This window comes from Onychostoma macrolepis, chromosome 04 (genome assembly GCF_012432095.1).
Source record: "Onychostoma macrolepis isolate SWU-2019 chromosome 04, ASM1243209v1, whole genome shotgun sequence".
Classification (NCBI taxonomy): Eukaryota; Metazoa; Chordata; class Actinopteri; order Cypriniformes; family Cyprinidae; genus Onychostoma; species Onychostoma macrolepis.
In genome coordinates this window covers 7,261,691-7,276,440 of record NC_081158.1, presented here as the reverse complement: position 1 = coordinate 7,276,440, position 14,750 = coordinate 7,261,691, and the positions used below count along the sequence as shown (strand labels likewise).

At 37.9% G+C, this 14,750-nt stretch overlaps 1 protein-coding gene across 3 annotated transcripts in view; it reads right to left on the bottom strand.

The window, feature by feature from the left end:
• The window catches only part of LOC131538709 (NACHT, LRR and PYD domains-containing protein 3-like), a 54,117-nt gene extending 39,957 nt beyond the window's left edge, over positions 1-14,160 (bottom strand). The window contains exons 1-2 of one of the 3 annotated variants that reach the window (XM_058772759.1): positions 14,005-14,160; positions 10-288 (exon numbers count right to left, since the gene is read on the bottom strand). In XM_058772759.1, the coding sequence (XP_058628742.1) occupies positions 10-268 (259 nt within the window). In that variant the 5' untranslated portion in view covers positions 269-288; positions 14,005-14,160. Of the gene's footprint in view, positions 1-9; positions 289-10,476; positions 10,685-14,004 lie in introns of those variants that run through there. The other 2 variants (XM_058772760.1, XM_058772757.1) reach the window with 2 other exon arrangements.
• Between the last annotated feature and the right edge of the window lie 590 nt (positions 14,161-14,750).

Below are 14,750 nucleotides of genomic sequence, written 5' to 3'. Positions count from 1 at the left end.
AAAAATTACCTTCCTTGTGTTTGTTCTCTAACTGTTCAGCCAGCTCATTCTGATTGATCTTCCTCAGGATGCCGACCGTGATCTTCACAGCTTCTTCTGATCCAAAACACGCCACCATCTTATCCACTGTTTTTGACCTATTTGCATTCTCCACTTCAGACTTTGCTATACCCTTGTGATCTTTCTGTAAGTGCCACTGAAACTCCTCCAGTTCTTTATCTACCAGCTCCTTCAGTGAGTCCATGAGCAGATCTTTAACAGATGCCATCCTCCTTCACCAATTAACAGCTGCAGGACAAAAATAAATAACTTCACTCTTAACATGGGGATCTAAGTGCTCAAATGTTATTTGGATTATAACGCTGTGAGCAGAGGCAAATTAATCATCATAAAATATTAAATAATTGCTTTTTGTAAGCAAAAGAAAAAAACAACAACTAGTGATATACATGATACTGTAAGTGTAGAATAAATGCAGTGCATGACACTTTTAAATCTATGTCAGTATCTTAAGTAGTAATTACCAACCATAAATAATGATAATGTAGATATTTATTGTTTCTCCAGTTAACTGTGTCTTGAACAGAAGTTCTGAAAGTTTTAAATTCTGCATTTTTTTTTAGGACTCTAGAGGGGGGTGTTTTCTTCAGAACCAGAATTTGCCTTATTACAAGTCAAATTGGCCTTAAAGTTTAATCAGGATCCAAACAAATATACTACACACATTAAGTACGGGCAGTTTTTTTTAAAGACAACCCTTGGTTTGTTTAATAAAATATGTAATAATTAGTGCTGTCAATTGATTAACTCTTTCCCTGCCGAACACAGAATTTTCCTGGTTTCCATGTTTTCGCTGTAATACGCTAGGGGGTGCTATTACGCATCTCCTGAATGAGTCTAGAATGTGCCGATCAAAATCACAGACCAGGAAGACGCAGAAACTAGCGATCTCATATGTAAGCATATGCATATGAAAAATAATGCGATCATCAACACTAAACCGCATATAAATGAAAACTGCCTAATGTTACTTAGACTTAGTTCACACTGCAGATCTTAATGCTCAGATCGGATTTTTTGCTGAAATCCGATTTTTTTTGCGCTGTTGTTCACATTGCCATCAGTCTCATGTGTGAACCGTATACGGCCCTGAAGTGACCCACATACGCAGAAGAAGACGTGATGTCAGATGCAGCGCACTGTGTTTGCGGAAATAAAAATGGATGCTGCTTAGCGTGTGTTTGGCCATTTTTAAGTTAATGTGCAATCGGAGCCTAAATAACGAAGTGATAAGAAGAAGAATATTAAGAAGGAGAGCACGATTTCCTCCAGCACAGAATTGTGACGTCTGTCGCATTTCAATGACGTAAAAATCGCATGAAATGCGACATGGCCATTCAGACTGAAGTCGTATTGCGAAACATCAGAATCAGAATTAGCTTTATTGCCAGATATGTTTGCACATTCGAGGAATTTGTTTTAGTGACAATAGCTCCACAGTGCGACAGAATGACAACAACGGGACACAGATAATAAAAAAATTATGTACAAATATGCAAAATGGACAATATGCAAAATAGCACAAACACAATATACAAAATAGACAATTCTGTATGTACAGGTATGTTAGGTGCAAATTTGAAATGTAATAAGTATGTGTTAAATAACAAATAAAAAGTATGATAGTGTTGTGTGTTTCATGTTTATTGTTAAGAATTCAGATTGCCTGAGGGAAGAAACTGTTCCTGTGTCTGGTCGTTCTGGTGCTCAGAGCTCTGTAGCGTCGACCAGAGGGTAACAGTTCAAAGAGGGAGTGTGCTGGATGTGAGGGGTCCCGAGTGATTTTACCAGCCCTTTTGCTCACTCTGGATGAGTACAGTTCTTGAAAACCGGGGAGGGTTGTACCAATGATTCGCTCAGCAGTCCGGACTACCCTCTGTAGTCCTCTGAGGTCAGATTTGGTAGCTGAGCTGAACCAGACAGTTATTGAAGTGCAGAGGACGGATTCAATGATGGCAGAGTAGAACTGTTTCAGCAGCTCCTGTGGCAGGTTGACCTTCCTCAGCTGGCGAAGGAAGTACAACCTCTACTGGGCCTTCTTGACAATAGAGTCAATGTGAATGTCCCACTTCAGGTCCTGAGAGATGGTGCTGCCCAGGAATCTGAATGACTCAACTGCAGTCACAGTGCTGTTCATGATGGTGAGTGGGGGGAGAGTGGGGGGGGGGGGGGGTGTTCTCCTGAAGTCCACAATCATCTCCACAGTTTTGAGTGTGTTGAGCTCCAGGTTGTTAAGACTGCACCAGACAGCCAGCTCCTTAACCTCCTGTCTGTAAGCAGACTCGTCACCGTCCTGGATGAGGCCGATCAGTGTAGTGTCATTTACAAACTTTAGGAGCTTGACAGAGAGGTCTTTGGATGTGCAGTCATTGGTGTAGAGGGAGAGGAGCAGTGGGGAGAGAACGCAGCCCTGAGGAGCTCCAGTGCTGATTGTACGGGTGCTGGATGTGTATTTTCCCAGCCTCACTATCTGCTGCCTGGGGACGGAGAGCTGAGTTAGTTTGTGCAGGAGGAGGTTTGGAATGATAGTGTTAAAGGCCGAGCTGAAGTCCACAAACAGGATCCTCACATAAGTCCCTGGTCTGTCCAGGTGTTGCAGTGTGTAATGCAGTCCCATATTGACTGCATCATCCACAGACCTGTTTGCTCTGTAGGCAAACTGCAGGGGGTCCAGTAAGGGTCCAGTGATGTCCTTCAGATAAGTCAAAACTAGTTTTTCAAATGACTTCATGACCACAGATGTTAGAGCCACAGGTCTGTAGTCATTAAGTCTTCATTAAGTCTCATCATTAAGGTTTCTTTGGGACGGGGATGATGGTGGAGTGTTTGAAGCATGAGGGGACTTCACACAGCTCCAGTGATCTGTTGAAGATCTTTGTGAAGATGGGGGCCAGGGGGCCAACTGGTCAGCACAGGATTTCAGACAGGCTGGTGTCACACCGTCTGGGCCTGGTGCCTTCCTTCTCTTGTTCTTTTTGAAGCCCTGGCGCACGTCATCTTCTCTTATCTGTGGTGCAGGTATGGGGGAGAGGGGGGTTGCAGGAGGTGTGAATGGTGTTTTTTCAAACCTGCAGTAGAACTCATTCAGATCGTTTGCCAGTTGTTGATTCTCCACAGTGCTGGGGGATGGTGTCTTGTAATTGGTGATGACTTTCAGACCTTTCCACACTGAAGCCATGTCACTGGAAGAGAATTGGATCCTTAACTTATCGGAATAATTCCTCTTTGCCACTCTGATCTCCTTTTCCAGTGTGTATTTGACCTGTTTATACAAGACTCTGTCCCCATTCCTGTAAGCACCTTCTTCTGCCTGACGGAGCTGTCTGAGTTTAGCAGTGAATCATGGTTTGTCGTTATTATAAGTTAGATGAGTCCCAGTAGGAATGCACATCTTCACATAAACTGATATTAAATTTTATAGTCTCTGTGAGCTCGTCCAGATCGTTTGCAGCAGCTTCAAAAGCACTCCAATCAGTGTGGTGGAAACAGGCTTGTAAAACCCGCTCTGTCTCATTAGTCCATCTCTTTACAGTCCTTAATACAGGTTTAGCTGATTTCAGTTTCTGCCTGTAGGTCGGTATAAGATGAACCAAACAGTGATCAGAGAGTCCTAAAGCTGCCCGTGGGACGGAGTGATATGCATCCTTTATTGCTGTGTAATAGTGATCCAGTATATTACTGTCTCTGGTGGGACATGTGATGTGCTGTCTGTATTTTGGCAATTCGCAGGCGAGATTTGCTTTATTAAAGTCCCCTAGAATCATTAAAACAGAGTCCGGGTGTTTTTGTTCTGTGTCTGTGATCAGATCAGCGAGTTTCTGTAAAGCTGAGCTCACATGCACTTGCGAAGGAATGTAAATACTCACGAGAATGAACGAGCAGAACTCCCGCGGTGAACAGAAAGTTTACAGTTGATGAAAAGCATTTCTAGATCTGAACTGCACATCTTCTTTAACACTGTTATATCTGTACACCACCTTTCATTGATGTAGAAGCATGTCCCGCCGCCGCGTGATTTCCCCGTTGATTCTGCGTCGCGATCTGCTCTGATCAGCTGGAAGTTAGGAAGATGAAGCATGCTGTCTGGGATGGCACCGTTCAGCCAGGTTTCCGTGAAACACAGAGCAGCAGAGTTTGAAAAGTTTGTCCGTTTTGTTGGGTAGAGAGCAGAGATTCGCCAGATGGATGCTAGGCAACGCGCTGGCTCGCTTCCCACGTCCTGAAGCATCTAAACAGCGCCGCAGCTCCGCTGACTACTGTGTTCAGCAAAACATCCGAATAATCAAAAACTGGTAGGAGATTTAATTGCTATATATATACATGTAAGCTTTAATTGCTTTTTTGGTAACTTCATGACTTAAATGACGACATTACTATGTTTGCATGATTGCAGTTTTTTTTGCATTTTAATATGACACTGCGTGCCACCGCATTTGTGCATGCAATTGAAGAGCATGTGCTTTGAGCACAGTATAACGGCTGACAGACAGGTAAATATGACATATGGCCTTTTCATGAATGACTACGCTATTTTTAATATTGTCATTTCACCCTTATATTAACATTTGTGAGATTTAGTCAGTTGAAGCCTGTATATAAATATGTTACGATTTAAAATTAAATCCACACTCTTCTTACAGGGGCTTTTTTCCCCATCTTACCCTACTAGTTAATTGCATTGTGTGAACCTCTAATGGGCAAATGAGTAATAGTGTCTGTCTGTGTGATTCTGCAGCTGCATTACTTCATTTACTTGCAGTTTACACTATTATAAGTTTTTAGACCTGTGCTGGTGGTTTAACCCTTAAATGCATGAATGTTTCACCAATCATTATTACATATTCAAGTCTTTAGCAACCCTGACCTATGTATATAACACAAATGGTTCGCTAACTGCTGCAATAGTGTAAAACTCTCCTGATATTTTAATTACAGTTACAAAAGAATCATTTAAGGCACGTTTCATTATGTTTTGAAACTTGGAAGGGTTCGGTTTGAGCAGATGATTTTACCATCACTGTCATCTTAAGAGTGCACTTCCCCAATACATTCAACATCTGGCTCATATTTCGTTGCTGTCAGGCGGAAACCTCCTTTGTCCAAATTCTGTCAATTTCATATTTTTTCACAGATCAATGCTATTGGTCAGTCCCCACATGGGTCTGTTATTTTTACAAATTATTAACCAATCTAAAGTGTTGAAAATAGCTTGAGAGCAAATCTCTTAACTCCATTGGACACTTAAACTGTCTGAGAAATCTCGTAACTCCACCTCTTCTTCACTCCGCGGGAGCATTGCGGCATTATGTCTCCTCAAGATTTAAATCTTTGGATATCTCTGTCTGTTTTTTTAGACGCTAACGAGTGAAAATAGTTAGGTTAGACCCAGCAAACAATGACCTGGCGGTCCACCAGCGTTTTTTGGGCGGCACAAATTCAGCGGCTTAATACGGTCGGACCACCGTCGGCACACCATCGGGGAGCCGATCAATCTAAAAACGCTGTCTGCGTTTTTTGGGTGGCACGCCACCAGCTGTTTGCCGCGGCTGGGCCTCCGTCGGTGCACCAGTGGCAAGCGGAGGGTCTGTCCTGTTCTACTGAGCTCTTACATGACATCTTTGTATTATAAATTATATATATATATATATATATATTACATTTATGTTTTACATTACATTTTTACAGTTAAAAGGAATCTGAAGCACTGAATAAAAATAGTGAGAGTTCTAATTATTAACAAAAGTTTAGTATAAAAACTGCAAGCACATTTTTAAATGAAATAAATAGTTTGAATGATCGTAAAAACAATACAAAATCTAATAAAAAAATAGCAAAAAAAATAAAATTAAATAAAAGTGCTAATTTGTCCCACTATCACGTGCGGGTTGCAGTTTACACCTATGTATGAATGGGTCATATAACTACAAAACGATTAAAATTCTAAATTAAATACATTTTTTTTTTTTTTGTTTATGTTCTATATAAAGTTTATTTAAATTGTGCGTGACTGTGACGTGTTTTGAGCACGCTCTGAGTATTCAAACGCTGCAGGGAGGGAGTCACCATGGAAACGGGGCGGCAAATCTCCAACTGACAGCTGCAACACTGCGTCTCTCGCTGCTGTGTTCACCGTCTTCAGGTGAGTTTAGTCCCTAAAATCACACAAATATTACATACAACTGTTCCTGACACTTTTCTTTCTTGTAATTGATACGCTTCTGTTGAATATTTATTTCATAAAGACGGTTTAGTGTCTTCGAAAAAGTCCGTTAGCATCTCAACTGTTTTCAGACCATGTATGCTAACTCTGTATATTGAGCTCTGATTTATCAAAGTTTTGACTTTTCATCACACATTTATGTGTAGTTGGAAGATTTTAATAGCTTTGTAAAGGTTTTGTCAATGGGTTATTGGAATTAGATGAATTTATTTAGCCTAAAATATGTGCTGTAACTTCACTGTTAATCGGTGACGTCACTTAAAGGAGCATGTATTAACTGAATCTAGTTAAAACGTGATTTGATATTTAATGGCAAACAATTATTGATAAAAATTGTTCTGTGGTTTCAGGAGTAACACTTCTACAACGGAAGAGAAGCTCCAAGATATCTAAATGTCTGAAGGAAGCTGCTGACAGAGATAGAAACACAGGTAAGGTGCGTGAGAAAGCTCATTAAAATCACTTCATATATGCAAATATGTAGTGAAAAAATGCATATCACCATGCATCTTTTACAATTCTTTATTAAAGTTATTTTAAGAAGGTTTTGACATCCAAACATGAGTGAGTGATGTTAAAATGTATTTTATTTCTGTGATCAAAGATGAATTTTCAGCATCATCACTCTTCAGTTTTACATGATGATTATTCAGAAATCATTCTAATATGCTGATTTGCTGCTCAGGAAATATTCATGATCCGTATTTTGTTTTGTGTGTATTATTCAGGATTCCTTAATGAACAAAGTTTAAAATGAACAGTATTTATTTGAAACAAAAATATTTACTCTCACTTCTCATCAATTTAATGCATCCTTGCTGAATAAAAATGAATTTATTAAAAAACCTCACTGACTGTAAACTTTAGAACAGTATTGTACAATACCATTTAACGGTCTGGAGTCTATTTAACAATGAATCCTGAAAGAAAAAAAAAAAAGTATATCAGCACATCTTTTTTATATATTTTTAATAATCAGAAATGTTTCTTGAGCAGCAAATCAGATTTATTTTTGAAGGATCATGTGACACTGAAGACTGGAGTAATGATGTTAAATTCAGCTTTGATCACAGCAATACATTACAATTTTAACATTCAAATAAAAAAAAAAAACTGTTCTCTTGAATTGTAATATCATTTCACAATGTTATTGTTTTAACTGTTTTTTGAGTTGTGAGTATAAGAGACTTCTTTCAAAGATGTAAAAATCCTACTGACCCCAGACTTTTTAACAGTTGTGTAAATTAGTTATGATGTTCCTCCCACTTCAATAATACTGCGGCATATGTACACTGTAAAAAATCCAATTCACAAAATGTTGAAAGGGCAAAAATATTTGGTTACACTATTTTGATAGTCCACTTTAGACATTCTACTAACTATAAGTAACTTTGTAACTACGTGTCAACTAATTCTCATTAATTTGCAACTACATGTCTACTAACTCTCAGTAGGGTAGGTTTAGTAGAATAAGTTGACATATACTTGTAAAGTTTCTCATAGTCAGTGTGTTGTATGTTGTAGACCCATCAAAATAAAGTGTCAGAAGATATTAAGCAGACAGTCTACTAATACTCTAATGACTGCTAGTTGACGTGTAGTTACAAAGTTACTTACTGTTAGTAGAATGTCTAAAGCGGACTATCAAAATAAAGTGTTACCAAATATTTAAGTTGAACTCTTTTTATTGCTTGTGCTTAGTTGAGAAGACATATTAAGTCTGCACAAATATATTTAAAAAAATATTAAATGAATGGTTATTTTCAAATCCAGTCAACAATCAGAATGCTAAATGTTGACTAAACTAATAAAAACAAATCCAGCCAACACTGAGATCATTCCACACGTGCACGAGCCTGAGTGACTTCGCGGGAGAAACAGCGCCGCCATCTTGTCAAGTTCACGAGTCAGGTGAGTTGCACTAAATAAATGTTATTTTTTAGACTAAATTTAACGAGAAAATCATGCAACATATCCAACTTTTTTGAGTGGACATTTAGAAAGTGTTTTATGAGTTGTTAAGTGGATATAATTAAATTTTTTTAACTTAAAATGTACTTTTCTTTCTCCATCAGGGTGTGGCCAAAAGTTTCATTGGTGCTTTGTCATTACTGCAAGATTTCAGATGCAACCCAGTCAGTTCTTCCAAGGCACCAAACACCAGACCACTCCACTGCAACTACATACTGTGTGTACCTTCAAGACTAGGAGTTTATTGTTTTCATTCCAGGTAATGTGTGTAAATGTTTAGAGTGTTTACTACAATTATAATGTGCTTTATTGTTCTCAGTGGCATCTACGCTAATATTAGTCTGTTTCATTCTTATTCCGAGGTCACCATAGCCACCAGATCCAGTCCATATCCAGATCAGATGGTAGATCAGCACCTAGAGACGACCTCTACAGCCCTGAATGTCAGCGGAGACCATGTCAGCTAGATGAGCTCCAGAGACAGATCCCCAGTGAAGACCTCGTTGGCCATCGGGACAAGACCACGAGAGCCAGACAAGTCCTCTGCTCAATCTGACCTGTGCAGGAATTAAACCATGCCATGCTGGTTTCATCTGGCCAGAGGAGAACTGCCCCTCGACTGAGCCTGGTTTCTCCCAAGGTTTTCTACTCAGTTTCTGTCACTGATGGAGTTTTGAGTCCTTGCCGCTGTCGCCTTTGGCTTGCTTATTTGGGGACGTTTGGCTGATTGCATAGACACTATTGGAAGAGAGCTGAACTGAATGAAGATTTCATTGAATCATCAATGAACTGACTTTAACTGGAAAAATGACTTGTTAATGTCCTCTTGCATTATTAACAAACTATGTTCCTGTTTGACTGTAAAGCTGCTTTGACACGATCAGTATTGTATAAAGTGCATTATAAATAAAGGTGAGTTGACTTGATTTTATATACTGTAACTCCTGCTTCATTTTTTTTTTTTTTTTGTGACTTCTGCCTCATTTTAAAGATGTAATTGTGAACAGTAGTAATATTTGTAAATGTTTGTTTGCTAACATTTTGTTTAGCTTGTTTAGGTTTTTCTTAGTTCATTAAAGTTTAAACTGAATTTTGCAGTTGTATTACAGATGTAATGTTTGTCAGCTGGAGCTTTAAAGGGATAGTTCACCCAAAAATTAAAATTTGCTGTTAATTTACTGACCTTTAGGCCATCCGAGATGTAGGTGACTTTTTTTTTTTAAGCCTATATGTTTAGTCTGTATGACAAATGTTATAAATGGAGATTGTTATTAAATAATGGCTATTATGTGTTGTAAATTGTGTGTTTTTAGTGATTGATAAACACCAGTTAATCATTTTAAATAATTTTGTTAAACTATAAAAATATATGTAACCCTTTTCTTAACCCTAGGGGTTAATTTAGTTAGTTCTCTAACAGAAATCCTGGATCCCCGGCAGTTAGATGGTGAATTAGGCCGGTATTTTCTTTTAGCGTTTTCAAAAGTTAAATATTTTCTCCTGTACCAATTTTTGCTCAATCCCTTTACTGAAGATCAATTAAACAATTCTTATTTACAATTCACAGGAATTCAATAACTTTGTAAATGAATTAACTTGCCAGACTCAATGAAATACCAAAATACAAATGTTAAAGAGAAAAAGAATAACAAAGATTTATTTTACATTAATGTAATAACTCCTTTTTTCTTAAAGAAAACAGTAAAGGAAGAAATCAATAACCTTCTTATGAAAGAAAGCAGATAAACAATTATCTCTGATGCTATACAAGTTACTACTTTTCTTTTAAATGAAAGATATAAACCTCTTTTTCCTCAGAACGGTTCTTGTTCTTTCACATTTATTACACTCCTCCTTAACCTTAGCTTTGTTCCTATTTTTAGAATACTATAACTCAACTGAGATATATAATGTCAATTCAGAACCCTATTCTGGCAAAACACTCAGTTGCCTCCAGAACCACGTAATACAATAATGAAAAAACTCGCTTTCCAGATCAGTTATACACTTGAGAAAACTTGCAATTCACACCATCTTTCAGTACCGTATACACATTAATTACATATCTTACGATTAGTTCAAATATATGCAAGTCAGTCAAACAGTTCAAATGCACGATCGATCGTTATCGTTGGGGCCCAGTTCGTTGGTGCACATTAATCAGATGACGATGAATTCAGAGTACTCGCTCACAGTCAAGGAGTCACGAAAAGGAATCAACTTACGTCCTTCCGACGATACTGAGGCAATATTGAAATCACTCACGGCACAATCTCACTGCTTCTAGTCTCGAACAGTCCCTGGCACACGACGAGTCCAGTCCCGAACGAATTCAGCACTCGTAACACGAGCTTCTTTGATGCAATCACTTCTCACGAAGGCAAATGTCTATGGCTGCTAGGCCGAATGTCTCTAGCTATCAGCATCAGTGATTCACGTTATGATGCAACTTCAGCTCAACAGTCATTGGCTTGCAATAGTACACCTGTATTGAACACTCTTTCTCATTGGCTATAAGCAAGCATATAGTTGTTGCATCATATTTCAAAATAAAATAAAAATACATTTTAATACTTTGTATTATTTCTAACAAAGCATGTTAAACAAGGTATATTTTTAGGAGTCCCTACATATATGTTTTAGTTCCCCCGCAATTTCTTATGATGCCCAAATAATAAATCTTAGTTGAGGTAACATAAAACACATGGAGTAAAGTGTTACATTTTAAATGACATAACTTGCTGTAGTCTTCTAAATGTTTGACCAATTAAAACATTTTATTTTAATTGACTATAAAACTACTTTTTAGAGTGTAGACTGTGTCTGTTCCCTAAATACTAAGGACAAATTATATGCTTACTAAGGGATATACAATAAAATCAGATTGCGATTTAACCAAATTATAGCAAAGTAAGCTAAATGATGTCACAAAGTACCCAGTATAGTACCCAGAATATCAAAGTCCAGTAAAGGAGGCAGAGCTTTTTCGCATTTTACTCTTAAACTCTCGAATAGCCTTCTGATAATGTTTGGGGCTCAGACACACTCTCTCTGTTTAAATCTAGATTAAAAATACATCTTTTAGCCAAGCGTTCACATAACAACTCATAACCTTGTACTCTAGTAATAATGCGTATGATCATATTTTGCCTGAAATATTATGAACAGCATCTATGCTAATTCTTCTCCTTTTGTTTTCCTGTTTCTATCTCTCAGGTTTCCCATCCCAGTATTACTACAGCTTGGATCCAGCCTCACTTGTGGTGACTGCCAACACTCATGAAGACCCAGATGATGGCAACTATAGATGAACATACCAACCTGACAAATGTTATGTATTGCAATCATTGCCTTAAAGTATACGTTGAGTGATTTTCAACCCACTTTGTATTGTTACTATGAAGGTAATATATGTGAACGAACAATGTTTAATCTTTCTCTGAGTTCCATGAGATATACCCATTTATTTGTCAGCCAAATAATATTTTGCATTATCCGAATATTGTTTATTTACATATTACAGACTTTGTGACAGTATAAAGTGGATTTAAATTCCCCGAACCTACCCTTTAATGGTTGTCCCTTTAACTGAACATGACTTTGAACACATAACTTGTATTATCTTAGAGTTATTGACATATAGACATTAATTTGTTGCCAGAAGATGCTCCCCATTGAGTCACAGTCACCTCAGGCTGTTGATAGGATTTTTTTTTGAAACCTTGAAATTTTCTAAAGCTGCTTTGATTGTGAAAAGCAGTGTACCCTTACAACAGTTAACCAGTTTTTTAGTCTTTCTCAAACTAAGGTTTTGATATCATGGTTCTACTAAAGTAATATTTTAGTAATGCTGGAGTAAAACTGTGGTAACCATAGTTTTTGAAACCATGGTGAAGTTTGTAGTTACTATAGGTTTACTACTATGCTGTAGTAAGACCATGGTTATGGCAGTTACTGTGAATTTACTACAACAATCATAGTTAAACCATGGTTAATTTTGTGGTTGACTTTTGTACGGGTACAAATATGTGAACTGAATGCTTCTATTTGAAAGTCACATTGGATAAAACCATCTGATAAATATACTGTATGCATTTGGATGTTTAATCTGTTCACTAAAAAATAAATTTGCAACTGCTATTGTACATTGTTTTTGATTCATTATTGTGTGCAAGGATATTTTCGTAATCGAACCGATTATGAACCACGGACCGCCCGTGGACCGCCAGAAAACAGTATTATAAACCGTGGTGGTCCGCTTGAATAACGATGAGCAAAACGCCGGTGAACCGCGGGTGGCGCCCGCCAGTGGGCCACCGACTCTGCCACCAGTGGGCCGCCAGTTAGCTGGGGATACATTTGAGTAGGCCTGTTTTGTTAAAAATCGATACCTGTAATGCTTCGGTGCAGAAGGAAGCCCGTGAACCACGACGGTAAGTTTGCGAGCAGATTAGGCCTTTTTTTGCCTATTAGACAGCCTAGTCAGCTCATTGTTTTTTGTATTGCATCACTTTAACCTTTAAAATAGAGTTTAGGAAGATGTTTGTAACCACAGTCGTTAGCTTTGGTTAACTATTGAAGCCTTTTCTCTTGTCAAAAGGCTCAACGCGACCGCAGACTTTGTTTGCGTGCAGATTAATTTCCGCCTATTAGACAGCCTCAGTTTATCGTTTTACTTTGGCATTGCATCACTCATAGCTCTAACGTTTAAAATAGAGTTTAGGAAGATGTATGTAACCACAATAATTAGCTTTGATTAGCTCTTAAAGCCTTGTCTCTTGTTGAAAGGCTTAACGCGACCGCAGACTTTGATGAACACTGCTGGCAGCAGCGACGTCTGTGTCCACACCATTCTTATCAATGACAGCGTAATCTCGTATCTCCCTGCTCCCAAATCATAAATCTTGTATCTCCGATTAAACATAATTTTGGGGAAATGCTGTGTTAATGTTGGTACGCAACAGTATATGATAGCAATATAAGGTATAATACCAACTTTAACAAATACAATGTTTAATAACTCAAAAAATACGCCGTTTTTTTTATTTCCTGAAAAATAATGGTTTTGGAGATGCAAGGATTCCGCCCAACAGCGACGATTTGCAATCTGAACCAGATTCTGAAAACTATTGTTTTCAATGTCTTATTTACCACATCCACCATCAAATGACAGTGACACTTATATCTGATGGCGTATGGTAATTGCTTTGTCCCGGGTTAACTAGATTCAGCATAACAATGAGGGCAAACAATGAAGCTCTGCTATGTGTTTCTGTGTTTGAGATTGTTTCTAGGAGTCTGTGACAGTTTGTGTCACTGGAATCTGAGCCGAAAGGAGGCATTTTCTTTCTTGTTTGAGTGAAAGTATACTTCTTGAGTAAGGCACTGAACCCCCAATTGCAATTTCATATAGACATTATTACATCAAAACTGTCTGTAGACACATAAAACTGCTGAGTGGTAGTTTCTCTATAAAAGAGTGAAGAGTGCATAAGAAATACTGTTTAAGAATCACAGACTCACTAATAAACAGTAAAATGAAAAACACAACAATATCAGAATGAGCAGCTTTCTGTGATTCACTTTTATTCACACTTGAGCATCTGTTTGATTATGGCATAAAAAGGTTCAAATAAAATCATCAAAATGACTTCAGCACAGTATTAAAGTCTCAGAAGCACAAAATGACCAATGACACATCATAAGATGACACACAAACAGTACATGAAAACAACTAAAGATGAAACACTCACCTCAAATAATATTTGTAGGTCTTTCTATTTCCTCCTCTGAAACCATTGTGTTGAACAGCAGCTCTGAAATTTCTTTAACTTCTGTAATACAAGTGAAACCTACTTCCTGTTTTCTTCGAGGAAGAGACATGTGAATCACAAGAACAATGGGGTGACGTCTGCCGTTGCTGTGAGGAATCATTCTCAAAGTCTTGGAGTTTTGATGCCAGAAGATAAGACTTTATTATATGTGATAATGAAACCTGAGAGACCCTGCAGAGAATTTCCCGAATCTGTGTTTGCACCCTCTTATATACAGTTTTTCTCCCAAGGCGTGTTCAAAACATTTCCTATATCATTATTGTTTACCTTTTTTGGATGTGCCTGTAGTCTTCTTTCAGGAAGCGGACAGGAGGCCTCCATTTACGTTAAAGAAGAGGCACCATCGTATAGTGTTTGTCTAATGTCACAACAGGAAGTGCAGTTTCAGCACAGAATGTATGTTTGCACTTCCTCTTCTCATGCTGGCCTCTACACACAGGCAGAAACATGTTTATAACAGTACAATAATGTAACCCAGGTTACTAGTGGGTAGTAGCAGAGACAGAATAATAGAGCAAATAAAAACATCAAAAGGATGAAAAGTACTGCCAGAATAAATATGTACCTGTGATGTAATACATTATTTATGAACATAAATGTAAAGTATTGAGGGTTATAATCACATACAATGAAATCGCGCTTTGAATGACGTCATTACGTTTTCC